The sequence below is a fragment of the Bos javanicus genome, chromosome 16, assembly GCF_032452875.1.
Source record: "Bos javanicus breed banteng chromosome 16, ARS-OSU_banteng_1.0, whole genome shotgun sequence".
NCBI lineage: Eukaryota > Metazoa > Chordata > Mammalia > Artiodactyla > Bovidae > Bos > Bos javanicus.
The window spans coordinates 68084308-68111294 of NC_083883.1; the positions used below are offsets into that span (position 1 = coordinate 68084308).

The 26987-nt window shown below is 40.1% G+C and overlaps 1 protein-coding gene and 1 long non-coding RNA gene across 7 annotated transcripts in view; one reads left to right on the forward strand and one right to left on the reverse strand.

The window, feature by feature from the left end:
- LOC133228109 (uncharacterized) overlaps window positions 1-26987 on the reverse strand; it is a 27959-nt gene continuing 972 nt past the window's right edge. The window contains exons 2-7 of one of the 4 annotated variants that reach the window (XR_009730066.1): window positions 26127-26540; window positions 24389-24463; window positions 18619-18760; window positions 16736-16816; window positions 14891-15048; window positions 1-2899 (exon numbers count right to left, since the gene is read on the reverse strand). This is a non-coding gene — a long non-coding RNA (uncharacterized LOC133228109). Of the gene's footprint in view, window positions 2900-14890; window positions 15049-16735; window positions 16817-18618; window positions 18761-24388; window positions 26541-26987 lie in introns of all 4 variants that reach the window. The other 3 variants (XR_009730065.1, XR_009730064.1, XR_009730063.1) reach the window with 3 other exon arrangements.
- PRG4 (proteoglycan 4) overlaps window positions 19760-26987 on the forward strand; it is a 16725-nt gene continuing 9497 nt past the window's right edge. The window contains exons 1-4 of one of the 3 annotated variants that reach the window (XM_061383500.1): window positions 19760-19850; window positions 20437-20535; window positions 22982-23104; window positions 24678-24797. In XM_061383500.1, the coding sequence (XP_061239484.1) occupies window positions 20463-20535; window positions 22982-23104; window positions 24678-24797 (316 nt within the window). In that variant the 5' untranslated portion in view covers window positions 19760-19850; window positions 20437-20462. The remainder of the gene's footprint in view (window positions 19851-20436; window positions 20536-22981; window positions 23105-24677; window positions 24798-26987) is intronic. The other 2 variants (XM_061383498.1, XM_061383499.1) reach the window with 2 other exon arrangements.

A 26987-nucleotide genomic window follows, 5' to 3' on the forward strand; every position in this document is an offset into this window, starting at 1 on the left:
CCCCGCACAGTCAAAAGTAAATCAATCGAAAAAGTTTTAAACAAAAGAAAAAAGAACACTAATGTCTAACTCTGTCCCCAGGCTTCTTTCCCTTTCTGAACCTGGCTTTGCTTCTGAATCCAGGAATTTATGGCCAGTAAGTATCCTCTGTATCCTCTCAAGAATAATGGTAATTAATACTTTAAGAAAAAAAAAATAATGTAATGGCATTCCTGGTTTCCAGTTCTGTGTATGAGCAGCTTGGAGTTACCACTCCACTGTAACAGGTGAAAAGGTCTTTTTTTACAAGTAAAAAGACTAAAAAATCAACCACTCTTCTTAGGTCCATAAGAGAAGTGAGGCCACAGAGCAAAAAGCTACCCCTAAATTTGGAGAACACATAGAATCACAACGTACCAAGCAGAAACCCGAAAATGGAATCCTCCATGGGAACCAATTCCCTAGTAGGAAATCCAGAGCTGTAACTGATAAATTGCTGGAGGCTCAGACTGAACAAGTCTGAAAGTGAAAAACTCCAGGGGGACCCAAATATAGGGGCCCACTGAAACTGAGCAGGGCCCTGTGGGGCTCCCAGGCATGGAGGCTGTTTTGTCACCCATTTCTTGAAGGCAAGACTCCGGTCTACATGAGTCTTGAGTTCCAAAGAGCAGATTTGAACAGTTGCTAATTAAGGGAGGAGCAGTCAAGAAATCACCTAAAACAAGGTTAAATGGACTAGAGAAGCTCATCAAGATTAGGGCTTCTTGAGAAAAAGGGCTTCTCTGCTGGCTCAGCAGTAAAGAATCCACCTGCCAGTGTTGGAGATAGGGAGGCATGGGTTTGGTGCCTGGGTAGGAAAGGTCCCCTGAAGAAGGAAATGGCAACCTACTCCAGTATTCTTGCCTGGGGAATCCCATGGACAGAAGAGCCTTGTGGACTATAGTCCAAGGGGTCACGAAAGAGTCGGATACAACTGAGCAACTAAACAACACCTGAAATGAGCTTAAAACATGCAGGCTCTACACACACCCTAGTTTTGCCAGAGACCCTACCTTTGAACCCTCATCAACCCCTCCTGGGTTGGGACACACAGTTTTTGAGGGCACAAGGCCACTGTGTCCCCCTTTGCCTAGCAAAGTAATAAAGTTATCTTTTTCTACTTCACCCAAAATTCTGTCTCTAAGACTTCTTTCAGCACCAGTGTCAAGGTTTCAGTACCATCACCACTACACTTTTGGGACTCTTACCTCCAGGAGTTTGACCAGGGTCTCAGAGTGAATATTGCAGAAAAAGCTTGTGCTTCCAGCAGTGAGAGGGGAAAAAGGCGCCATTTTGAAACACACCAGTGCACTCTAGTTCTTTGTAACAAGGCCTGCCCTCAGGAGAAACTAATTGACCATATTTAACCTGCTAGGGTTTTGTCAGCGGCTAACTGACCCTGGGGAAGGGAGATACCCAACTTTAGCCCACTCTAGCCTTCCTGTATGGGGGTTAAGCATGGGGGAGGGGAAGGTGAAGAACAGTCAGTGCAGGAGAGATTAATCAGAAGCACTTGTGAAGTCCACAGTCAAGAGGTGCAGGCTCACTGAAAGACAGAGACTTACTCATAGGACTACAGGATGCTTCCCCTGCCCCCCTACCTCACCATCACATTAGTAAAGGCTTATTTACAGAAGTTTCTTTTACCAATGACATCATGTCTGGCCATAAGCATAAACTGCAAGATACAGTAAAGGGCAAAAAAACACAGTTTGAAAATACAGAGCAAGCAGAATCAGATATGGTTGGAATACCAGACCAGGAACTAAAAAAACAGACAAACAACTATGATTAATTTATTAAGGGCATAAAGTAGGCAGCAGACAAGAACAGATGTATAATTTAAGCAAAGAAAAGCAAACCCTAATAAAGAACCAAAAGGAAATGTTAGAAATTAAAAATACTGTAACAAACATGAAGGATGCCTGTGATGGGTTTGATTGAGAAACACAGAACAGAATATCCAAGGGCTGTGGAATAACTACAGAAGATGTAACATATGTATGATGGGGATACCAGAGAAATAGGAGGGAAGCAGACAGGGCACAGCCTTGAAAAGAATGACATAGTCATGGGACAGGACAAAAACTGGTTAGAATCAACTAGATCCAAGATGGCAGAAGATTCGGCTCCCAGACCATAAAAACTAACCACTGCATTTTCAGGGCCTCACCCTTCTGAGACTGCCCACACCCTAAAGAGTGCGTTTTTCCCAAGGCCATTCTCACCTTTTAAGTTGGACCATACAGTGTCTATGAAATCTGTATCTCTTTAAATAAATCCACTTGTTGCCTATCACTTTGTCCCTAGCTGAATTCTTTCTGCAATGAGATGTAAAGAACCTGAGCCTCATTAAGTCCTGAGCTCAGGAGTGCAATCTCAGTTAAAAGACTGTGAATTCCATTTCCAATTTGGATTCTGGCTGGGTTTGAGTACTGACACATGGGTTCAAATGCCAGTCTAACGTGCATGGTATCACTAGGAGGAGAAGAAAGAGAGAAAGGAGCAGAAGACAAATTTGAAACAGTAGTGACTGAGAATGTTGTTGATCCCAAGTTTGTGTGCCCTACAGGGAAGATAAGCAAACCAAAGCGTCAGAGTCTGGAGCAGACAAAGGTTAATTGCAAGGGCCAAGCAAGGAGAATGAACATCTCAATGCTCAAAAAGCCCAAATTTCCCAGCGGCTTTGAGGGAAGAGTTTTTAAAGGCAAATCTGGGGGTAGGGCTCCAGGATATATGACTTTCTTCTGACTGGTTGCTGGTGAGGTAACAGGGTGGTCCAGAAATCTCAACCATCAGCCTTCTGGTTCCAACCAGTCTGGGATCCATGTGCTTCTGTTCCTGAAGTTTCCATCGTGCACCTGGGTGGAGGCCCCAGCACCTGTAGAAGAATTCAGAGATATGCATCAGATGCTATGCCCCTGAGGAGGTGCCAGGGAGCTGCCCATCACTGCACTGCGGTTTCTGACTGACTGCCTTTCCTCTGGTTCTGCATTCCCTCACTGCCCCAGTAATTGTTTGAATCTGCCTTATTTAACTCAGAAAAGGCCTAGGAGAATGAAGCCTTTTTCCTACAAACAAGAAACAGGGACACAGAAAGGCTTTTGTATCTAGAAGGGCTCCACAGGGTCCACAGCAGTTTCAAGAATTTTCCCAAATTAATGTCAGACACCAAACCACAGATTCAGGAAGCTCAGAGAATGCCAGGCAAGATAAGTGCCACCCCAACCACAAACTGCCCCTAGGTGTAGTTATGTGTATATATATATATATATATATATAATTTTTTTTTCATCCTAAAAGAAGCCAGATGGGAAGGGCAGGGAGAACCCCTTATCTATAGATGAAAAAAAAAAAGATATGCATTATAGCTGACTCCTCCTCAGAAACCATCCAAAGAAGATAGTAGAGTGAAAGTGTTTCAAAGTGTCAAGAGGAAAAAATGTAATTCATTGTGGACTGGTATAATTTAAATGGCTCACCACAATCTTTTGACGTTTCAGAATGGTGAAGTTCGGGACTGATTTCAAGTGGCCAAGCGGAAAAGGCTTGACACTACTCAGTTTGATGCAAGGGATTTTCCATTCGGTCTCCTCTTTCCAGTTGCCAGAGGCACTTTGTAAAATTACTCACCAGAGATGGGAATGTTTTTCAATGTTATCTCAAGGTTGTGTTTGGCTTCATTGGAAGAAAAATCAGTTTACATTTCACCAGTTTTGTAAGATTTCTGTATTAGTCAGACTATGCTAACTGCTCTGTTGTTGTGTGGTCTCTAAGTCATGTCCAACTCTTGCGACTCCATGGACTGTAGCCCGCCAGGCTCCTCTGTCCATGGGATTTCCCAGGCATGAATACTGGAATGGGTTGCCATTTTCTCCTCTGGGAGATCTTCCTGACCTAGGGATCGAACCCACATCTCCTGCATTGGCAGGTCGGATCTTTACCAGTGAGCCACCAGGGAAGCCTGTTATAAAACAAAACAAAACCCCAACCTCTTGAATTTCTTTACACAGAGTTTATTTATTGCTTCCTTATGACACAGTCTAATGCAGGGTATAGGAGAGGAGGATGCCTCTCATCCACAGTCATTCAGGGAGTTAGACTTTCTAGATGATGGTTACCAGCCATCATTTAGAGCCTTGGAGTCCCCAGCTTTGGACCAAATGAAAGGGGTATACATCACTTCTGCTGATGAGGTGTTAACAGCTGGATATGAAAGTGAAGTCGCTCAGTCATGTACGACTCTTTGTGACCCCATGGACTGACTGGAGCCTACCAGGCTCCTCCGTCCATGGGATTTTCCAGGCAAGAGTACTGGAGTGGGCTGCCATTTCCTTACAGCCGGGTGGCTCCTCCTAATTGTAAAAGATGTAGATAAATGCAATCCAGTTCTGTGCTCAGTTTCTCTTCCGTAATTTCTACGTGAAGACTTGAGTTAACTGGCTCCATATTTCTGATTTATTCCAGTAATGTTTTTTTTTGTGACAGCTGTTGCCATCTTCTTCCCTTCCCAGCTCTGGTTGGAGGCTATCATTTGGATATTGACTGGATATTGTCATGCCTTTTGGATTCATATCATCAGCAGTTTAATATACTTGCTTTCTCACAAGTTATTTATTGGTCATATTAATGTAATATGGCAGACAAGAAAATGAGCTGTGTTTACAAAACCTATTTGAACTATCTCCAGTGTCTTTTTAAAAACGTTATAAGCAGGATCCTCTATGACCCACCTCCCAGAATATTGGAAATAAAAGCAAAAATAAACACATGGGATCTAATTAAAATTAAAAGCGTCTGCACAAGAAAAGAAACTATAAGCAAGGTGAAAAGACAGCCTTCAGAATGGGAGAAAATAATAGAAAATGAAGCAACTGACAAACAACTAATCTCAAAAATCTCAAGCAACTCCTGCAGCTCAATTCCAGAAAAATAAACGACCCAATCAAAAAATGGGCCAAAGAACTAAATAGACATTTCTCCAACGAAGACATACAGATGGCTAACAAATACATGAAAAGATGCTCAACATCACTCATTATCAGAGAAATGCAAATCAAAACCACAATGAGGTACCATTTCACTCCAGTCAGAATGGCTGCTATCCAAAAGTCTACAAGCAATAAATGCTGGCTGGAGAGGGTGTGGAGAAAAGGGAACCCTCATACACTGTTGGTAGTACAGCCACTATGGAGAACAGTGTGGAGATTCCTTAAAAAAATGGAAACAGCTGCCATACGACCCAGCAATCCCACTGCTGGGCATACACACTGACGAAACCAGAATTGAAAGAGACACGTGTACCCCAATGTTCATTGCAGCACTGTTTATAATAGCCAGGACATGGAAGCAACCTAGAGGTCCATCAGCAGATGAATGGATAAGAAAGCTGTGGTACGTATACACAATGGAGTATTACTCAGCCATTAAAAAGAATACATTTGAATCGGTTCTAATAAGGTGGATGAAACTGGAGCCTATTATACAGAGTGAAGTAAGCCAGAAAGAAAAACACCAATACTAACGCATATATATGGAATTTAGAAAGATGGTAATGACAACCCTGTATGTGAGAAGCCAAAGAGACACAGATGTATAGAACAATCTTTTGGACTCTGTGGGAGAAGGAGGGGGGAATGATTTGGGAGCATGGCATTAAAACATGTATAATATCATATAAGAAATGAATCGCCAGTCCAGGTTTGATGCAGGATACAGGAAGCTTGGGGCTGGTGCACTGGGATGACCCAAAGGGATGGTATGGGGAGGGAGGTGGGAGGGGGTTCAGGATGGGGAACACGTGTACACCCGTGGTGGATGCATGTTGATGTATGGCAAAACCAATACAATATTGTAAAGTGATAAATAAATAAATTAATTAATTAAAAAAATAAAAACTTTATAGCAGAGAATTCACTGAAGCATTTGAAATACATGCTACTTTACAATCATGTGACCCAAGAGACTCTTGTTATTGTTAAGCCATAAATTTGGCCTTAAATTTTCTAGCAATTAATATAAATAATTGTTATTTCTTCATATATGGATTCTAATTATTTATCATCTAATCATTTCATAAAATATAAAGCTATAGGGACCTCCCGGGTTCGGTCCCTGGGTCGGGAAGACCCCCCTGGAGAAGGGAATGGCCATCCACCCCAGTATTCTTGCCTGGAGAATTCCAAGGACAGAGGTACCTGGCAGGCTATAGTCCACGTGGTCGCAAAGAGTTGGACCTGACTGAGCAACTAACACTTTCACTTCATTTTCAGGGACCTCCCTGGCAAGTCCAGTGGTTAAGATTCCTCATGCCTCTAGGCCAAAAAACAAAACATAAAATAGAAGCAATATTGTAACAAATTCAATAAAGACTTAAAAAAAATAAAACTATAATATTATATATACAGGTTATATTTTTTGTGAATAAAACATTGAAGACTTTTAGACATACAGCCTTTTATAGATATTTTTCAAGGGATTTTTGTGATGTTTTTAAAATTCTAATTCAGTGGAGAATTATGAATCTTCATATTAAGGTTTGATTCAGGGGGATAATGGGATGGGGGTTTGAATGGGGTTCAAGAATGGAGAGAATCTAGATGAGATTTCTGTGATAAAATTGTATAATACAACCATGAACTCTTCTGATTCCAACCTGTATTTTTCCTTCTCTACTATAAACCCACTTGCTATTTGAAAATGCCATACTTTTTCATAGGATAATCTGTTAAATCTCAGAAGACAGTCCTTTGACCATAGATTGCGGTATCACATCAAGTAATTCTTAAAACTCATGAAATAAAAACAACAGTGATATTTAAAGGTAGGTTTCATTGAGTGTTCAACAGCCTCGATTTGAGTTATATTTTTTGTAAGAATTTTCTTTTTTTTTTAAATTTTATTTTTTAACTTTACATTATGGTATTGGTTTTGCCATATATCAAAATGAATCCGCCACACGTATACATGTGTTCCCCATCCTGAACCCTCCTCCCTCCTCCCTCCCCATACCATCCCTCTGCATATCAACAAGGGGCAGTGTTCAGTAGCTTCTCAAAAGCTTCTGATAGGTCACCAATTAGTTATGTGTTCATAATACTTAATCATAATACATAATTTTCCCTGTTAGTTCACAGTATAGCAGAATACCTTTTAAAAATCTATTTGGAACAAAACAAACACCTTCTCTAGGGTATCATATTTTGTGTTATTGTTTTTTTTACTCTATTTTTGCTAAATATGCCTACATATTAGGTGTCATGTGGTATACTTAAATTTATAAAGTTTTCTACTATATCTGGATTTGCCTCCAGACTTTACATTTCTGTGCCTTATTTTATGATTATATAAGTTAACAGCCCTAATAATAACAAACTGACTCACGTGTGCTCCTAGTTCTCTGCTTAATAATCAATTGGCTAGACACTAACACGGTTCCTTTTCCGAAGTTTAAAATCAAGGTGTGGGGAATTCCCTGGTGGCTCAGTGGTTAGGACTTTGCACTTTCACTGCTGAAGGCCAGGGTTCAACCCTTAGCCAGGGAACTAGGATCCCACAAGCTGTGGAGAAGTGGTCCGAAAAAAAAAAAAAAAGATGTGAAGATTTGTTTATTAAGTCTCTCAAAATAGCTTTGATAAAGGTTGACACTGTAATTGCAGTTATGAGCATTCATGCTTTAAAAATATATATATTAACAATTTTGTTAGTTTGTTTGTTTGGCTGTACCAGGTCTTAGCTTCAGCATGGGTAGTCTTAGTTGCAGCACGTGGGATCTAATTCCCTGACCAGGGTTCGAACCCAGCCTCCCTGCATTTGGACTGAAGAGTCTTAGCCACCAACAAAGTCCCTCCATGACTTTTTAAAAATAGTTTTCTTTAATTAAACATTTGTTAATGTCTATAAAAGCAAGTCAGGGAAATGTATGAAAAAAATACCCAGGTTATATATAAGAGAGAAAATAGTCCCAGTCCTGAGCTGGGGCATACTTTTACATCTGATGTAATTAGCTGTTCCTTCTGAGAAGAAATTAGAATTCTCCTTGATAGATTTTAATGAGTTTAAAACCACTTCTGTGAACCCCACCTTTCATCTCTCAGCCCTGGGAGAAACTCTCTTAGAGAGTCAAATGATCTTAGACTATAGTCCTTTGTGTCCTTATCTAAGAGTCTAAGCTCTAGACTTTACTGTTAAATACCTCCTTTTTGTTGCTGTTGTTTAGTCACTATGTCATGTCCCACGCAAAGCACAAAGTCACCAGGCTCCTCTGATCATGGGATTTTTCCAGGCAAGAACATTGGGTTGGGTTGCTGTTTCTTCCTCCAGAGAATCTTCCCGACCCAAGGACGGAATCCTTGTCTCCTATACTGGCAGATGGATTCTTTACCACTGAGCCACCTGGGAATCCCTAAATGTCTCTACCAGGAGAAAAATCATGATTTTTGTGTGAGAAATGGTTTTGTCTGAGAAATTTCTTTACAGATATTTTCAAAAGGTTTGTGATTTTTTAAAAATTAAAATTCAACTAAAAAGTAACAGAGCTTCATCAGCTTCATTGTTGAATTTATCTCCTTTATTGATGACTGAATATCCTTTATCCATTATTTAAAGAAAGGAATTTCCTTTATTCATATCCTTTCCAAAGGCTTGATTTTTTTTCCCTTTAAACATTAATTTATTTATTTGGCTGTGCTGGGTCTTAGCTGTGGCATGTGGGATCTAGTTCCCTGACCAAGGATTGAACCCAGGCCCCTTGTATTAGGAGCACGGAGTCTTAGCCTGTGGACCACAAGGGAAGTTTCTCCAAAGGCTTGTTTTTGATAGCATGGCTTTGATGGGAGGACATAACCTCAACACTGATGCCTGAGGGGAGGAAAGGAGAACATCTCTTTAGGCGAGAAAATATTAGATTCAAAAGTTAGCATAAATTATATTTAAAATGGATAACCAACAAAGACCTACTGTATAGCACAGGAAACTGTTCAATATCATGTCATAGACTGGATGGGAGGGGAGTTTGAGGGCGAATGGATGCATGTATATGCATGGCTGAATCGCTTCACTGTCCGCCTCAAACTATTGTAACATTAATAGACTACATTCCAATATAAATTAAAAAGTTTTTGTTTTTTAAGTTAGCATAAGAAAGCCAAGAAAGACTCATGATACACTCTGATGTATGGCAGAGAACAGTTGCTCTCCAGCTCTATGACGGTAAACTCTCAAAGTCAGGGATGAGCTAGTGTATTGTCTCTACATTTTATAGAAGATTAGTTGTTTAATGCAACTTAACTTTTGAAAAAAAAGAGTAAATTTCTCTGTGCATCAGTTATTTCAGGACATTATTTGCTTATTCCCTGTGGACCATACAAGGCCCGATTAGGAAGAATGATTTAAAACATCTGCTCTCTAAATGACTGGAATACACTTGTCTTGGCTATCTTGACATGAACTATAAAATTTACATTTTTGAAAATACATCGATTTTTTTAAAATAGAAGATAATTCATTGATGTTATAAAATTTTCTTTCTTTATATATTTTTCATTAGGTGACTTTTATTGGTACCACTTGTGCTGCCATCCTCACTCAACTCCAGCACACCTGGATTTCTGGTGCTGCTGCATTCACCACGCCTGCAAAAACTCTAACTGCCACTGTGAATAATGGAAACTGTGCTAAGTAAAACATAATCTTTTGAGGCACTTGTCTCAAAAAGTACCAAGTGAGAAAAAGACACCACTCTTCCTAGTTCTTCAAACACAGCACGTTCTTTGCTGAGAAGGGCTGTAAGTGATACATAATCCAGGGGGTCTGGTTAAGTGCCCACCCGATGCACCCCACTTCCTCAGGCCCCAGTGCGTCCTCACCCCTCTTCTTTGGTCAGTTCTGTCCCATGCCTATCCCCAGGTTGCTACCAGATCTAAAATATCCACTGACTACTGTTGTTTCTGGACATTTGGAGGGGCTGGGTTCTCCTCCACCTCCAACCTGCCGCCCTGGAGGCTCATTAACTTCCCAGATCCATGTCTCAAGTAGTGACTCACTCTTTCCTTCATTACACCCCTTGCTGATCATCACTTTTTATTATGTTCTACAATTCCCTGTTGGTACTTCCTCACTAATGCTAGCAGTTCTGAAACTGGCTGCTTTTAGGCAAAATATACTTTTCTACTGAGATTTCTCTTAACATTTTTTTCCTATATAACTTTTAGATTCCCCTGCCTTTAGTTTTCATGAGGTTCAGTCAATAACCCCACATATGCTGGTCAGTCTGTCAGACTGCTGGAATGAACCCATTGGTTGTCACAGAAACCTCAGCAAAGACTGCAAATAAATGGCATTAGCAGCTTCTAAAGAGAAATCTTCTGAAAGAGTGAATGGCTTTGTGTGTTGCCAATGGCGGGAATCCTGGACTAGTGATTAGGTCACTCCCATTGAGTCCTTGATTCATAGGTTTGCTTCCTGTAAAAGGCTTTTTAAAAAAATGTGTTGAACCCAACTTTCCTTGATGCAATGAAACAAGTCAAGGATGTTCAGATGAAACTCCAAGAGCAAAGTCAGAGGAGTAGCAGCGGAAACCAGAAGATATAAACTGACCCATTACCCAAAAGTTGCTATAGTTTGTTGATCCAGTATCCCGACAGTGAGTCACTCTGGCCGTCAGACTTCATTCCGGTTTATGACAGAGCATCACTTATAAGAATTGCCATCAAGGAAGAAGAAACTGGCCACAATCCATGAAGCACAAAGAGCCACTCTTACCTTTTCTGCTCTATATTTGAAAACTTTCACTTGCTTTTGAGTTGTTGTCTTTATAGTATGATTCACTATTGTTTTGTTCAATGATAAAGTATAAACAAAAAGCCACACTGGTGTCTCTCCCATCCTAGACACCTCAACCCAGGACTCTGGAATGGCCATGTGGAAAGTAAGAACTAGCCCTGCCAGGAGTCTGTGTCCGACAGAGGCCCCAGGACCATGGCAGGGCTCTGCTCAGCCGCTCCGTATCAGTCTTCAGATCAGAGAGGTTCTCTCAAAGCCTTCAATTAGCTCTCAGTTCAGTTCAGTTCAGTCGCTCAGTCGTGTCTGACTCTTTGCGACCCCATGAATCGCAGCACGCCAGGCCTCCCTGTCCATCACCAACTCCCGGAGTTTGCTCAAACTCATATCCATTGAGTCGGTGATGCCATCCAGCTATCTCATCCTCTGTCGTCCCCTTCTCCTCCTGCCTCCAATCCCTCCCAGCATCAGTCTTTTCCAATTAGCTCTAGCTACTCCTTAATTCATCAGAGCTATTCATGCTGTCAGCCCATACCCCTCCTCGTGACTCTCAGCCTCTGAAGCCTCTGAAAGCAGCTCTGATGCGGCGGCACCTTTTCCTAATATCTTACATATTAGATGTCACCTCACTGTCCAGTTTTCTTAGAGGTCAAATATGAGAGTGGTCTACATGTAGCTTCTGGTTTGACACAGTGCCTGCCATGACTATGGTCCACAAGTCCACTGATATCAAACACTTTGTGAACATGGTGGGATTTATTAAAGACTGTATGTAAGGAGGGCTTCCCTGGTAGTTCAGTGGGTAAGAATCTGTCTTTCAGTTTAGGGGACACTGGTTGGATCTCTGGTCTGGGAAGATCCCACATGCCGCGGGACGACTAAGCCCATGTGCTACAACTACTGAGGCTGTGCTCTAGAGCCCGGGAGCCACAACTACTGAGCCACATGCTGTAACTACTGAAGCCCAAGCAAGAGAAGCCGTCGCAAGTGGGAAGTCTGAGCACTGTGACTAGAGAGGAGCTCCCGTCCACCACAACTCGAGAAAAGTCCACGCAGCCATGAAGACCCAACATAGCCAAAAATACATAAATGTTTTTTAAAAATTAAAAAAAGACTGTGTAAGGAACATGGAAAGGAGGAGTGACATTGCCCACCACACAGCACATGAGTTAATAACGTCTTCCTTAGTCGGTTGCTGTTTATTTCAATTTTCCATTGGAGATACGTTTCTCTCTCTGTTTTCGCTCCAACCCAGGGCTCACTCCCTCTGCTTCCTTCTACCTTGCTTTACTATGCAGAATGCCTGAATGCTGGCCAGCTTTTCCTTTGCTAAGGGCTTATGAAATTCTTATTTCAACCAAGCGGTCTCTCTTGGGAAGGCAACATGGGAGTGCAAAGTGAGTTGTCGCTTAAAAAAATAAATTTTTCCGGATCATTGCATTACACAATCTGTAGTTTCTTGACTTTCCTGTGTCAAACTAATTTTTTAGATTCAAAAGCAGAGCCACAGATGGTTCAACTGGTTTCTCAAAAGTTTTAAACAATCCCAACTTTAGTTTTACTGGCATTCGAATAAATTGCTCTGCCTTTTCCCTCCTCTGGTATTCCTACCTGCCTTGTACTGAATAAAGATAGATGGTTCTGTGCAAGACTGTGTCAACTATTTACGTCTAGATTTATCTTTTTTGGCTTTTTACTTCTTTTCTCCTTAAGTTCCCCACATTCCTTTTCTACAGGAAGCGTGGAAAAGATAAAGGTGCCAGGAAAGATATTAGCTTTTGGCTGCTGGCCTGACTATTGCCCTTTAGTATTTATTAGCTAACTTTCTTAACTAGCAATATACTTTAAGATGAGCCATAAAGGGAAAAAGAACCAAAGCAGAGAACAGTTTCTGTTTTCAACACTATGGAGGGCTGATTTTAAGTTTTCTGAGTTCTGGGGTTTTTCAATGGAAGTTTCCTCCGAAAATCACTTCTTTTCCCAGCACTCTTCCTTGCCTTACTGGGTTTTTACAACCTGTTTTCCAAGGCCAGAGGTCACATCCATTAGTCATCTCATTTCTACAAATGCATATGGTAAAATAGAAGAATAAACAGGAGTGTATCTAAGTATCAACTCATTTTGCTTGTTAGGATGGGAAAAAAGAATTTTTAAAAAAGACCTGTCTTACTGATGATAATTCTACAGTTTCACTAAACTCAACTCCATATTTCATGGAACACTTCCTATGTGCAAGTTCTTTGCTAGGTGCGTATACGTGTGCTAAGTCGCTTCAGTTGTGTCCAACTCTTTGCGACCCTATAGACCACAGCCCACCAGGCTGCTCTGTCCATGGGATTTTCCTGACACAACTGGAGTGGGTTGCCATGCTCTCTTCCAGGGGATCTTCCCTGGATCCCACCCAGGGATCGAACCTGCATCTCCTGCACTGCAGGCAGATTTTCTTTACCACTAAACAACTGCATATGGACAAAATTTTGAAGAGAATGTGTAAGTATATAAATAGTTGTATTACAAATGGTAAAATTATACATGAATGTTTTTATTAAGACATTTTTATAATTAAATAAAAACTGAAAGTTGAGACTTACTTGTCTTATTCTACTGATTCTTTACCTATGCTGTCATCTATGATGACAGCCATCTATGAAGGAGGAAGCTACATCTATCTTTTAAACTGGGTCAGTGTTTTAAAGAGCCAAAGCTTTTTGGGGTTCATATAGTAGTTCAGTGTTAGAATTTGGAATGTAACATTAAAAGAAATCTACTTCTATAATTTTTAGACAAATGTAGGCTGGAGAATCCTCCTTCCAATCAGAGGAAAAGCTACTGAAATGCTCGTACTTGGTTTCCTTACTTGTAAAGGGAATAATAATAAAACCTACTTCATTACTTGTTTTGTTTTTGTTTCGGTTCGTTTTGCTTTAATAAGAATAAGTGCCTGGTACCTTTTTACGTTTCCCTGGTGGCTCAGACGGTAATGAATCTGCCTGCAATGCAGGACACCCAGCTCTTCAATCCCTGGGCCAGGAAGATCTCCAACAGAAGGGAAAGGCAACCTACTCTGGTATTCTTTCCTGGAGAATCCCATGGACAGACAGCCTGGTGGGCTACAGTCCATGGGGTTGCAAAGAGTCAGATACGACTGAGCGACTAACACTTTCACACTTTCATACTTTCACCTACTTGGTATTCACTAAACGTGGATGGGAGTTGGTGGGAGTGTTAGCTGAAGCCTGACCACACTCTGGGGGACACTCCTGGGACCTTGAATTCACCTCCATAAAGGGTACAGATCCTCATGATACTATATGTCAAGGAGGACTTGAGGGGACAAAAAGATCTGGCCTATACCAGGCCCCTGCCATAAATATTTACTTTGTGGAAAGAGCAGAGTTCAAATAGAGGATAAATAAATAACCATTCTTTTCATCTCTCTCTCCAGTCCCTTCCCTCTTGTGGTTTAATTGTCACACACAAAGAAACAGGGGTGTTTAAATACCAAGACTGTCCTTCCCTGTCTAAGGGAGAGGTAGGAGAGGGGCTAATATTAGCTGTAACACTGATTCTTGAATTCATTCAACCAAGATCGATGGAGCACCCTGAGATGTAAAGACCCTCCGCTGTCTGGTTTTATAAGGCAACAGCTTTAAAGGGTCAAGAGGGGGAAAAGATTGAGTTTTATTTTAAGCTTCTGACTGTTTTCTGTATCAAGCTGAATAAAAATTTCACCGGAGCAATTCATCATAAATGTCTTGCCTCTTAATTCTTTTGATAGAAACTAGCTACCATGGGCAGACAAAAGGATTTTACAAAGACTATTATGCAATGTTGTACAATCAGCCAAAACTGCATTATGCTCAGTGTCTTTGAAGAGCCTGGCATTTCTGCTTTGGAATGACTCAAAGAAATGTCCTAGATGGTGTCTCTTGGAAGACTTTCCTCGTGTCCCACCTATGTGTGGTCCTTCAACCACAGCCAAACTTCGCTCCCACTCTCTGAATTTCCCAGTCTCAAGTATTTGTCACACTGAGTTATCAAAACATCCCAATTCACTTTCACTCACTTTAACAGTTACGTAGAAATTACTCACGTTGTTGGCTTCTGGGAAATACATTTGTAATGATTTCGTCTGAGCTGTCATACATAATATGCTTCCTTGACATCTGGAATCGAAGTGATGTCGATTGGAGACATCACAATGCTGTACTGGTAATGGCTAGAAAACAGAGATGTGATGGCAAAGTAGCCCTTGAAAGAAAGACAGTAAACTTGAGTTAAATTCAGCAAACATTTAGAGTATCAATCAGACACAGAAAGAACATGCATTACAGAATTAGCCTAATGTAATTGCTCTGGATCCTTCAGAAGCTTATGACTTAGTGGGAAAAATGGATATTGATAAGTAAGAAATGCCCTTATAGAATACAAATAAAGTTATGTAGGAGCACAAAGTAAATAGTTATTAACCTTGGATATGATTTTTGGTCATTGCTATGTTGTTGCTAAGTCGCTTCAGTGTGTCTGACTCTGTGCGACCCCATAGACGGCAGCCCACCAGGCTCCCCCATCCCTGGGATTCTCCAGGCAAAAACACTGGAGTGGGTTGCCATTTCCTTCTCCAATGCATGAAAGTGAAAAGTGAAAATGAAAGTGAAGTCGCTCAGTCGTGTCCGACTTTTAGTGATCCCATGGACTGCAGCCCACCAGGCTCCTCCATCCATGGGATTTTCCAGGCAAGAGTACTGGAGTGGGGTGCCATTGCCTTCTCCTCGTAGCCCGATAGGCGTGGTTTAACATATTAACTTTACCATTTACTGCTTTCTAGTCTTAAGCACATTACTTAATCTTTCTGTGTCTTAACTAACTCAAAGGTAAAATGGGTTTAGTTACAATAATTATCAGATCACCGGGAGGCACAATTAAGCCATGCGCATGCGCCATATAGCTTTCTATGCGAAGTCGGGAAAGAGGGCGTCCAGGTCAAGCGATTTCCTGTCAGGGAGGCAGAGTGGAAGGTGTACATACTCCATCCACTCACATTTCACTGGAGAAAATGCAGTCACCTTGTCACGCACGACTGAATGGGGAGCTGGGCAGCGGAATCTCTAGCTGGGCAGCTGGAAGAGGGTAGAAAAGGCCCGCAAACTCCACAAACAAATGCAGTAATTCTTAGGTAATGGTTAGACTTTTAATCCACATCGAAAAAAAAAGCCACAACTCTGTGACGGCGCCATGAACAAAGCAGACAGACCATGTGTCATGTCATACTGTGTCTCAGTCATGTCTGACTCCCTATGACCCTATGGACTGTAGCCCGCCAGGCTCCTCTGTCCATGGATTCTGCAGGCAAGAATACTGGAGTGGGTTGTCATGCCTTCCTCCACTGGATCTTCCTGACCCAGGGACTGAACCCAAGTCTCCTGCATCTCCTGCACTGGCAGGCGAATTCTTCACCACTGAGCCACCTAGGTGGTCCCCAAATCCTCTGCTCTATTCCTTAGGAGAGGTCCCCAACTTTTTTGGCTAGAGACCAGTTTCATAGAAGACAATTTTCCTACAGAGAGTGGGAGGCAGGGATGGTTTTAGTTTTGCCCACCACTCACCTCCAGCTGTGTGGCCAGGTTCCTAACAGACCGCTTGGGGACCCCTGTTCCAGAGTACATTAATTTGTCATTGTGAGCAACACTGGGGCAATAGAGAGCAAAACTGCATCTGTGGTTTTCCCCTCCCAGCCTTCAGTTTTTCCTAGGCTGCTGCTGGAAGAAACAGAAACACATCCAAGGTGTGGAAAGGTGGAGAACAGCTGCTTGATGCAGACGCACTTGCTACAGGGCAAAGCAACAACGAACAGCAGGGATGGAGAACAGGGCACACCAAGCAGAAGGGCACCTCGGTCTGGGATAATCTAATGCAGAGAAAATATCCCTAAACACACCTGAATGTTCTCTGAAGGCGTCACTGTGTTGCTGCCAAGCACAGACACTGCTGTTCTGGGTGAATTCAGTGAAAAACATCCCTAGAAGATGAGGGTAGGATCCAATATTATTAACATCCTCTCCCCCTTTCTTACCCTCCTCCCCATGTCCCTCACACCAAAAACCAGTCCTGAGATAATTTTTATCCCAATTAAGTGAGATTTAAGTGAACATTAAGAAAAAACATTTAAACGAGAAAAGAAATCTCAGAGGGGGAACCTATAATCTAATGGAAAGATTTCCGTTTGGTCAGCAAGGAAGGCTGAATGATCCAATACTCACAGAATGAAGTGTTTAGTTCGTGTATTTAGTAGATAAAATGAAAATGCTGCCATGCTTTTGAGGCAAACTTTACTCACCCAGATAGCTTCATTACCCGATAGAATTATACAAATCAGGTTAAACTCCATGAATGTGATATTTAATAAAGTTTCTCATTTTTTCCCTACTGTAATATGCAGAGACAACATGTTTGATGTCTCAGTGGATATGTTTAAAGTTGTTATTGGTTACAATTATGTGTGTGTGTTGTCAGTTTCCCAAGCCTAGAAGGTGAATTTAGCAAGAATTACTAGAGAAGATTTTTCAGTCACTTTAAGAACACCAGTTGTGAACTTCCCTGGCAGTCCAGTGGTTAAGACTGATGCTTCCACTGCAGGGCGTATGGGTTTGATCCCTAATTGAGGCACGAAGATCCCACATGCCATGCGATGCAGCCAAATAAAAAAGAATATATCTTGCCATCATTCTGATGATTTTCCATCTTTATCCAAAGAAGGAAAACATTAGTACAGATAACTCTAGAAGGCAATAATCAGAATTCAATCTGTTTAAGAATACATGTCTGTGTGCATTTCTGATATTCTTGGTATTCCCAGCCTTTCAAACAACTAACAAGAAAATGATGTAAACATCTGACTTGAAAAAGTTACAAAGCTTCTAGCTTCCCCTTCTTGACCTCAGGAAAGCTAAGAATTAATTCAGTTCAGTTCCATCCAACAGGATTGTCTGTACATCTGCTGTGTACTGATTAGTGATTTTAAGTAAGACAAATCATAATCTTTAGCCACTTCCATCCCCTAAGGGAGAATCTGCCATAAAGACCCAGGGCAAGAAGGCAACTGGGTCTCAGGAACAAGGAGTAACCAAGACCCAGAAAGCTCTCAGAACACTCTCTGCAGGACTGCTTCCTTCACTTGCGTGTCTTTATTCTGAAGGGCTTTCTCTACCTCTTTAGACAGTTGTTCACACGTTACATGTCTACATAGACAAATTTGTCGTCTCTGGATTGCAATTCCAAATTTCCAGGACAGGGAAACATATTAACCCAGTTTATTTCTGGTTTCTATTCCCCATCTTGCCGGCTGAGTCTGATGTGGTAAGATCATGTATATGAAACTGGCTAAAAGGGAAATATCCCTAAAGTCAGGGAGGTAGTTCTCAGAGAAAGGAGATTATTTAGATCAGATAGTCTCTAAATTGTCCTCATACCTATAGCCCAGAATAAGAATTGTGGAAACAAAAGAGATGCTTATACTACAATCTCTGGCTTTACAAAGGTCACAATCTCATAAACCCACACGTACACATGAAGGAGTAACATTTAGTACTCTGATTAAGTACTGAAGGGGTGACTTTGATCAGAAGGGAGCCAGATAGAGTAGGAACACAGTAGACCTCAAAATAAGTAGGTTCAAATTTTGGCTCTGGCTCCTACTCATTTATGTATCCTTAGTAGGGTCACAGATTCTTCATTTGTAGATCTTTATCTTATTTGTAAAATATGGATGATTATATATAAATTTAAAGGCATTTTAAAATGATAATTAAATGCAGCACCTACCAAACACAGGATACAGCAGACTCCAGATCACAATAGTTTGGTTCAGTAAGTATGTATCGAACACATCCTTGGTGAAGCACTGGACTACATATGAAGACGTAGAAGTTAGTTGTCCTGGGGAAATGCAGATTGTTCGAGGGGCCTGGGAGGTGGGAATAAGACAGATGAACAGTTAATTCAATCATCATTCCAGTTGTGCTTTAGATTGATCTGACAAGATTTCAGGGAGGTGCTAGGACATAACTAGGCCCTATGTAGGTAGAGAGGACTTGAACAGGAATGTGCATGCGTGCTCTTTGTGACCCCACGGACTGTAGCCCACCAGGCTCCTCTGTCCATGAGATTCTTCAGGCAAGAATACTGGTGTGCTTTGCCATTCCCTTCTCCAGGGGATCTTTCCAACCCAGGGATTGAACCCATGTCTCTTAAGTCTCCTGCATTGGAACGTGTATTCTTTACCACTAGCGCCACCTGGGAAGCCCTTGAACAGGAACATTTCCTATCAAACCGGGTAAAACCTTGAGCTAGCTGACCCAACTCTGGGAGGCTGATGGTTCACATTTTCTCTGTGACAAGGAAGCAACATGAATAAGTAAAAAGACCTTTTCCAAACATTACTGGGCTTAAATAAAGGTGTTAAGGGAGACATCAATATAGTTTTTAAGCAGGTTTTTACATAGTAAAGGAAGATATAAAATCCACAGTGAAAATCATCCACCTAATAGGTAACTGAAAGCATATTTTCTGTGCTCAGTGAAAATGAAAATACTCAGGAAAAGAATTAAACATTTGAATGTATTAGTTCAGAAAACTTATGCCATAAGCTGAAACTAGATAAAGTTTCAAAAACACTCTTTGCTGGGTTAACTGGAAAAAGAAAAAAAAAGAAATGATACCAGCATTTGACTATTTTAAAGTTGTTGCACTAGTCAAAGCCTGCCAAGCAATTTACCATCTCACAGAACAATTTGTTCACTTCACTTAGAAATTAGAAGTGTGTTTGGGCCAATAAAGCTAAATTTGTAGTAGTCATTTTTATTAACGGAAGTGTTTTCCAGATGTTACTTAAGTCTGGTTGTCTGGGACCTGTTCCAATAAATGAGGAAAGTTTGATTTCATAGGTTGTCACTGTTGATTCTGTCTAACCTTTGGACTAATTGGTTCATCCTAACATATTTGCTCCGGTATATAAGAGCATTGGACATTGGAGAAATTCACCTCTCCTTTTACGGGTAAGTGTCACAGTTAACTTGCTTCATGGAGTTATATGTTTTCAATTCAATAAGGATTTATTAAAAGTTTATTAAAGGTGCTTGAAAAGATTTATAAGGATAGTAGTTGGAGAGTTTAGAAAAGAATCACATTTATGTAATACACCTGCCGGAGGCTTATGAATTTATATTGAGAGTTAAGAGAATGTTGGAATGATAACTGTTAAATTAAATTTTACTAAAGCTGGTTACTTATTTTTTCCCTTCAATATAGGATTTAAACCTTGTACTTTAAGAACATGCTATAATTTGAATAGAGTTTTAAGATAAGTCTTTTTTTCTATTTGGGAGAGTCTAAAGTATTAAAATGGTCAGTAACGTGGTTGAGATGGTGATTTGATGATTTTTTTTTTCTGTATAAGATTAAATCTAATGGTCAAGTATTTACAATGAATTAAGGCTGGTTATTTTTAAAAGTCTTGCTTTAAGAATGGGAAAGTTTTTTTATCATTAAATTGAATTTTGAAATTATTGAAATGCTGTAATACAAGCATAAATTAGTGGTGAGATCCAAGAGGCGTTTCTAATACTTTTATTTTCTTTTCAGCGAGGGCTCAGTACCTGAAAACAGCCATGGAGTGGAAAATACTTCCCATTTACTTGCTGCTGTTTTCCGTTTTCTTGATTCAGCAAGCTTCTTCTCAAGGTACCTTAACTGTCAAAAATACTTTTATTTGACAGAGATTGCTAATTGTTCAGTTCTGACTTTTAGGTCAACAAAAGAAATAACTTTCTAAAAATGATATTTGTCTGAGTTTAATGTACAGTAAAACCTTAAAAGTAGGTAAAGACTTTGTAGCATATTTATAAGCATTTTGTATTATGAAATCTTTGTAGAAGTTTTGAGCTTTTCAATAGAGTAGTTTTTGTACTTATTGTTTCTATGGTTCTCCCAAAGGTTTAAAAAACACAAGACACACAATAAAATTATGTTGGAATGATAAATCATCAGATTAACTGAAATGAACAATATTTAAACAGCATATGATTTTTTCCTACGTTTACAAAGAAATTCAACTAATCTTTTATATCAAATAAATTATCAATAGCTTATGTTGGCATCATGTTGATATAAATACACTACAGTGAATATTTATGTTTCAAAGGGCATTTTAGTAATCTTGAAAATGTGCCTTCTTTCAAGGACTATTCAGATAGGAATTTACACAGGTGTGGATGTCATTTTACAACATTGAACCATTCACGGCCCTCCAAAAATAGTCCTGTAAGAACAGTTCTTATTATTCATTTTTAGAAAATGTTAAGGTACGTGCAGTGTAATCACCTTAACAGAATTCTCTAGCATCATAAAATAGATTACTTAACAATCACACCAAGCTTTGGATTTTTGTTTCCCTTTTTTTCCTTTGATAAGCAAAATATGAGAGAAGAAAAATCAAGGTATATAACTGTTATGGCAAAATTACTCTTACAAGGTAGACACTTTCAGTAAAATGATTAAATAAACTGAGCATGTGAGATACCTGCCTGCATGGACATAGTTTCAGAATCACTTAGGTAAGGTGGAAAAACTCATGAGAGCAAATATAAATATTTAATCAGGAATGATGAGTACTCTGGTGTCTCCAAGCTCTTCTGCTCTCTCAGAATAATATTACAAGGTTCATAACACGGGTGCATTTCCTAAGTCACTTCTCCTTCATAATACTATTGGTGGGTCACAAATTTTACTCCTTTAATTAAATGAATTTAAAACTAGTTGTTAAAATCAATATCAATAAAACTAGGGCATTCATTAAATCTATGGAAATGAGTATTTCCTATAAAAATAATTGACTTCCTATTTCAGAAATCTGCTAGTTGTAAAAGAATAACCTTTTGATGTTGTCTTGTCTGCTTTTCTTGCCTTCTTAATCTCTTCCCGTTCTTTTTTCCGTATATATATGTATTTATATACATACACTATATATGATATGCATTTTTGTATGCATTGTACACATATGTATGTAAAAAGTTCTGAAAGTTGTCCTAATGTTCACTGTTTTACTTGCATAGTAAGACTTTAATTTTCCTGGATTCATTATTTTGAGATTTTTTCAGTGCTTCAACATCCCTCTGTGGATTCAGAACATTGCACCTGCCAGTCTCTATTCCATGGATGGATTCAGTTGTTACATTTCTGTGGTTATTTCTCAGGGAGGTTTTCATGGTGTTTCCAAATGATTTAAAAAAATATATATGTAAGGATAATTATGCTTTTATTTTATCTAAAATAATTCTGTTCATGATTTTTATATTCATGCTCAGATGCTTTTCAAGAATTACCTATTTTGTACTCTCTTTAGCAGTGGTTGAAGGCCTCTGACTTCTCCCCACATTTATAGACCCCAGTTATCCCCACCAGCGAAAGGAGCAGGAGTATAGGAACATTCGTGCTGGCATAGCCAGCTTGCTGTAAATGCATCGTCAGGAATGAGAGGCGATGGGATTGGGTGGGGAAAGTTTGGGTTTTGGATTCAGATATATGAGGGTTCAAATTCTAGGTGGGCTGTTTACTTAGGATGACCATACACTTTGTTATACAAATCAGGATATTTCTAAGAGTGAAAGAGGTCGATATGAATGATTGATAGGTGTTCACTGACCTGTAATACATATATGCTGGAACTACTAACTAACTGGGTGCCCTTGAGCAAGTTCCTAAAATTTCTGAGTTTCAGCTTTCTTATCTCTAAAAAAGAGACTACTGAAACTCTCCTGGCAACATTTCATAAGCGTTAGAGATAACGTATGACTCAGTGACCAGCGCAGAGATGCTCGGGAAATGGCAGCATTAGTAGAATTGTAGCTGCCAGCCCTCCCCCAGGAAGAGCACCCTCTTTGTGCAAAGCCATTGCTCAGCCTGGTTTTCAAAGGTGTATTTATGTTCTCAGTCCAGTAATGACTAAAGAGGCAGGGTCATGGTCACCTAGGAGGAAGCAAAGGTCGCTGGGACCCATCACAAACCATCATTGCCAACCTTTTCCAATGGATAAAATTCTCCATCACCAAGAGGCTTAGTCCTTCTCCTTAGACCTCTTCTTTATATAAAGTCATTTGGCCATGTTCATGCTAGTATTGTATGATTTTAGATTTATCAAGCTGTGCAGGGAGATGTGGGGAAGGGTATTCTAGAGATGCCATCTGCAACTGTGACTATAACTGTCAACACTACATGGAGTGCTGCCCTGACTTCAAGAAGGAATGCACTGTGGGTAAGTCCTGAGAGCTGGTGTCTCCTTTGTCAAGCTCATGTCCTGTGAGAGTCCCCTTGCACCCCTTGCAGTGCTGTTGTCAGACTGTTTCACGCCTTTGTGCTGAAGCGCCTTTCTCCCTTCCCTTGCGTAAATGTGTGTGCTGTGCAGTGTGCTGCTGTGCCTGAGGATGACGTCAAAGCTGCGACCATAGCGGGAGGGTAAGGGGAACCTGGAAACCTGTCACTTGCACAAGGCTATTGACTACTGCCAAGTATCATCTCTTGTTTTAAATAGAGACTTAATATTGTGACTCAGGAGTCATTAAGTAAAAGTAGTAATTCTTTGCTGTTAACCAGAGAGGTAATTACTTAGTGATGGAGCCCTTCAATAGCTTCATCAAAGAGGTTCATGGAAATAAAATAATTTTGCTTACTGTTTGACTTTTTGATATTAATATGTTTCTAGGTTACCTAAAAAAAGGTACTTTACAGTGTTTAATGATGAGTATTTAATGATGAATTTCAGTTAAAACCAAAGGGTGTAATTTTGAATTATGATATTTCACTTAAACATATTTTGGACCATTTTGTTGTTAATGTGCAAAAATTTCATATTTATGAAAATTATTAAGGTGGCTCAAAGTTATGTCTGCTTTAGAATTTGCATGTGAAGTTGGTAAATATATTGTTGTACAATTTATTTATTGTGTAAGGTAATTATTACAAATATGTCTGTGTAAATCACTGTGGCTTTAACCAAGGCTCTTGGGGAAAATAACCAGACTTCTCTTATATAGTCCATACCAAAGGATTGGGCTGACATCTTTGAGCTCTATACCATGCCAGTTTGTCACAATAAAGGTGCATTCTGAATAATTTTTGAGCCCAACTAGTGACCTATTCGGACAAGGCAATGGCACCCCACTCCAGTACTCTTGCCTGGAAAATCCCATGGATGGAGAAGTCTGGTGGGCTGCAGTCCATGGGGTCGCTAAGAGTCGGACACGACTGAGCGACTTCCCTTTCACTTTTCACTTTCATGCATTGGAGAAGGAAATGGCAACCCACTCCAGTGTTCTTGCCTGGAGAATCCCAGGGATGGCAGAGCCTGGTGGGCTGCCATCTGTGGGGTCGCACAGAGTCGGACACAACTGAAGCGACTTAGTAGCAGCAGCAGCAGTGACCTATTTAAGTCAACTCTTTAGGATATATTGTTATAGAATATGTATGATCAATTAAAAAATCCATTTGGAAACTAATGGTGTGCGGAGAGGATGGGGGAATTCATATGAAGGATGCTTACCTCTTTAGACATTTCTCAGTTTTCCATTGTCCATACATGAAATGACTCAGACAGCATTGGGATGTCTCTTGGAGCCTTGAAGGGCAAGAAAATTTTCCCTAAGTCTCCAGATTTCTTTCTTGACTTCAGCTGTCTTCATTTGGGACACCAACCATTTCCCAAATTCCAAAGAAGACTTAGCTATGCACTTTTGAAGCTCTAGTCGGCTATAAGGTGGAAATGGTTAATCAATACATAGGCATGATGGATCGCACAACCAATAACCCATGTTTTGCTTTGCTCTGGGTAGAGCTTTCCTGTAAAGGCCGCTGCTTCGAAACCTTTGCAAGAGGGAGGGAGTGTGACTGCGACTCAGACTGCAAGAAGTATGGCAAGTGCTGTTCCGATTATGGCACTTTTTGTGAAGCAGGTAAGCATCCCATTACCATCAGTGCTTCTCAGAACAGCCAGATGTGTGCACCCACCCTAGCACCACAGATAATGTCTAACACATGGTCCATCTCAGGTCTTGATTTTACTAACGTGTAAGCTCTTTGTTTCACTGCGATGAATTAAAGAAGGAATGCTTCCTCCTGTCACTCCCTGGCTCAGCCAGGTTCCAGGAGCACAAGAGTAACAGAGATAGGGGCCGAGTATCGGTGCTTTTCTCTTCCAGGTGCCGTTCAACTGCAGGTTAAGTCAACAGTATCCAGCTCAGTTGATGATTTCTTGTCTAATCCCATTGTGCTGACCTCAAAAAGTCAACTGTGCTTTGAGCTATCTGTGCTTTTGCTCTCAGTGTTCTTGAGTGTATATCTGAGGACAGAATTTACTTCTCTGAACTAGTAAATTTAGGAGTCAGTTTAAAGCACTAAATTGATAAGCAAACCAAGAAGTTAGGTGTCTACTGTGTTCCTCTCCCCTCTCTACAGTCTCCTCAATAGTCTCTATCTAAATGCCTGTATATGAAGGGGTCAATAAAAAAAGGTAGTTCCATTTTAAAATCCTCTTCTCTGATTATAGGTCCTGAAGGAGTACTCTGAGAGCTTAATAAAACCCTCTAGATTTACCAAAAGAAAAAAGATTTACGAAAATGTATTTAAATAATTGATTCCTTTCTTTTACCAAGTGTCTGCTCTCAAATCCAACTGTTAAAATATCTGTAGAGTAAAAGTGAAAATAAGTACTGCTTGCATAATCTTATCATTTTATTTAAACAAGGTTGCATCTTCTGCTTCTTTCAAACAGTGAAGAAATAGGGTGGAAAACTATTAATCAGCATAGTGGAGGAACATTTCTTAACTTTTCAATGTTTTCATTGGAAAGCATTCCAAAAATAACGGAGACAACACCCTTGTAATTAAAATCTCCAAGTGCAGAGTTCCTGCAGCTTTCAGATGGACCTATGAGATGACCTTCTTATTCACTCATCACTCTGATAATTGTTTTGGCTGTGAGACAAAAAACTAAGAACTTATTTTGGGCAGAGGATGGATCGGGAGGGAAGATGATTAGAGAATGATCAATCATTGAGAGAACCATATTAATAAAGGCAATAGTTTATGCCACCAGGGGTGGGTCAGATTACTTGAGGTGTATGTAAAACTCAATGAAAAAAAAATTGATGAAGGTAGTGCTTCATTCACAGAATTCAGAGATGGTCAGGGTCTAAATGAAAATAGAAGCATAAATTAGAGCTTCAGCATTTTCTTAAAAAAAAAAAAAACAAAAAAAACACCCAAACTATCTTGCAACTCACCATTTAGTCATTTTAAGATTGCTATAGATACTGCTTATAAGCATCTATATGTCCCAAAGTCCTAACAGTTCGAGAACTGAAGCAGTCAAGCACCTCTGAATGTGGATGAGAAAACAGTCCAAGAGGTTACATAGTTTGCTCAAGATCATTAGAATGTGAAAAAACTTTTTCTCAAGTTGTGGTACCTGGCATTTCTGTGGGATGGGAGGAGAAAGCGGGAACATTATGGTGGTCAGTTCATGGAAATTACAAACAGTTTGGAGGAGAAGTTCGGTAAGAGTAGCAGGATTCATCACCACTCTCCTCCATGCAGGGGGCCTCCTCTCTCCCTGTTCTCTGCTTTCTTATCTTTCAGAAGTCCCTCTTCTTTTCTTCTGGTTCCTAATGATCAAAACATGTTCCATGTCTTCTCTTCTAGGCATGAGAAGGGGCAAAGAGTAGGGGCAATAAAAGGTTAAAAAGATACATGCCAAACCATTAAGCTATTTTATCTTGGAGAAGGGCAATGCATTTTGAGGAAAGCATGATATGAAAGTGTGAAATTCTTCCCAGGGTAAATATTAATATAGAACTTTTGTAATTAAAAAAAAAAGGTAAATTGGTATCATTTGATTTAAATGAATATGACAACAGGAAAATGTAATTTTTATATTTTTCTTCTTGAGAGCATATCTGTCAACCACATGCAGGGATTATTTTTATATCACAGAAGGCTGGCATAAAGGATGCAGCATGTAGAATTAAGCAGTTTTTAGGCAGGCAAACACCTCTGGAAATCATCTAGGAAAAAACATGTCAGTTTGCAGGCAGGGTGATTCAAGAGGGCTTGCCCATTTGCCCAAGGTCAACAGCAGAGCCTTG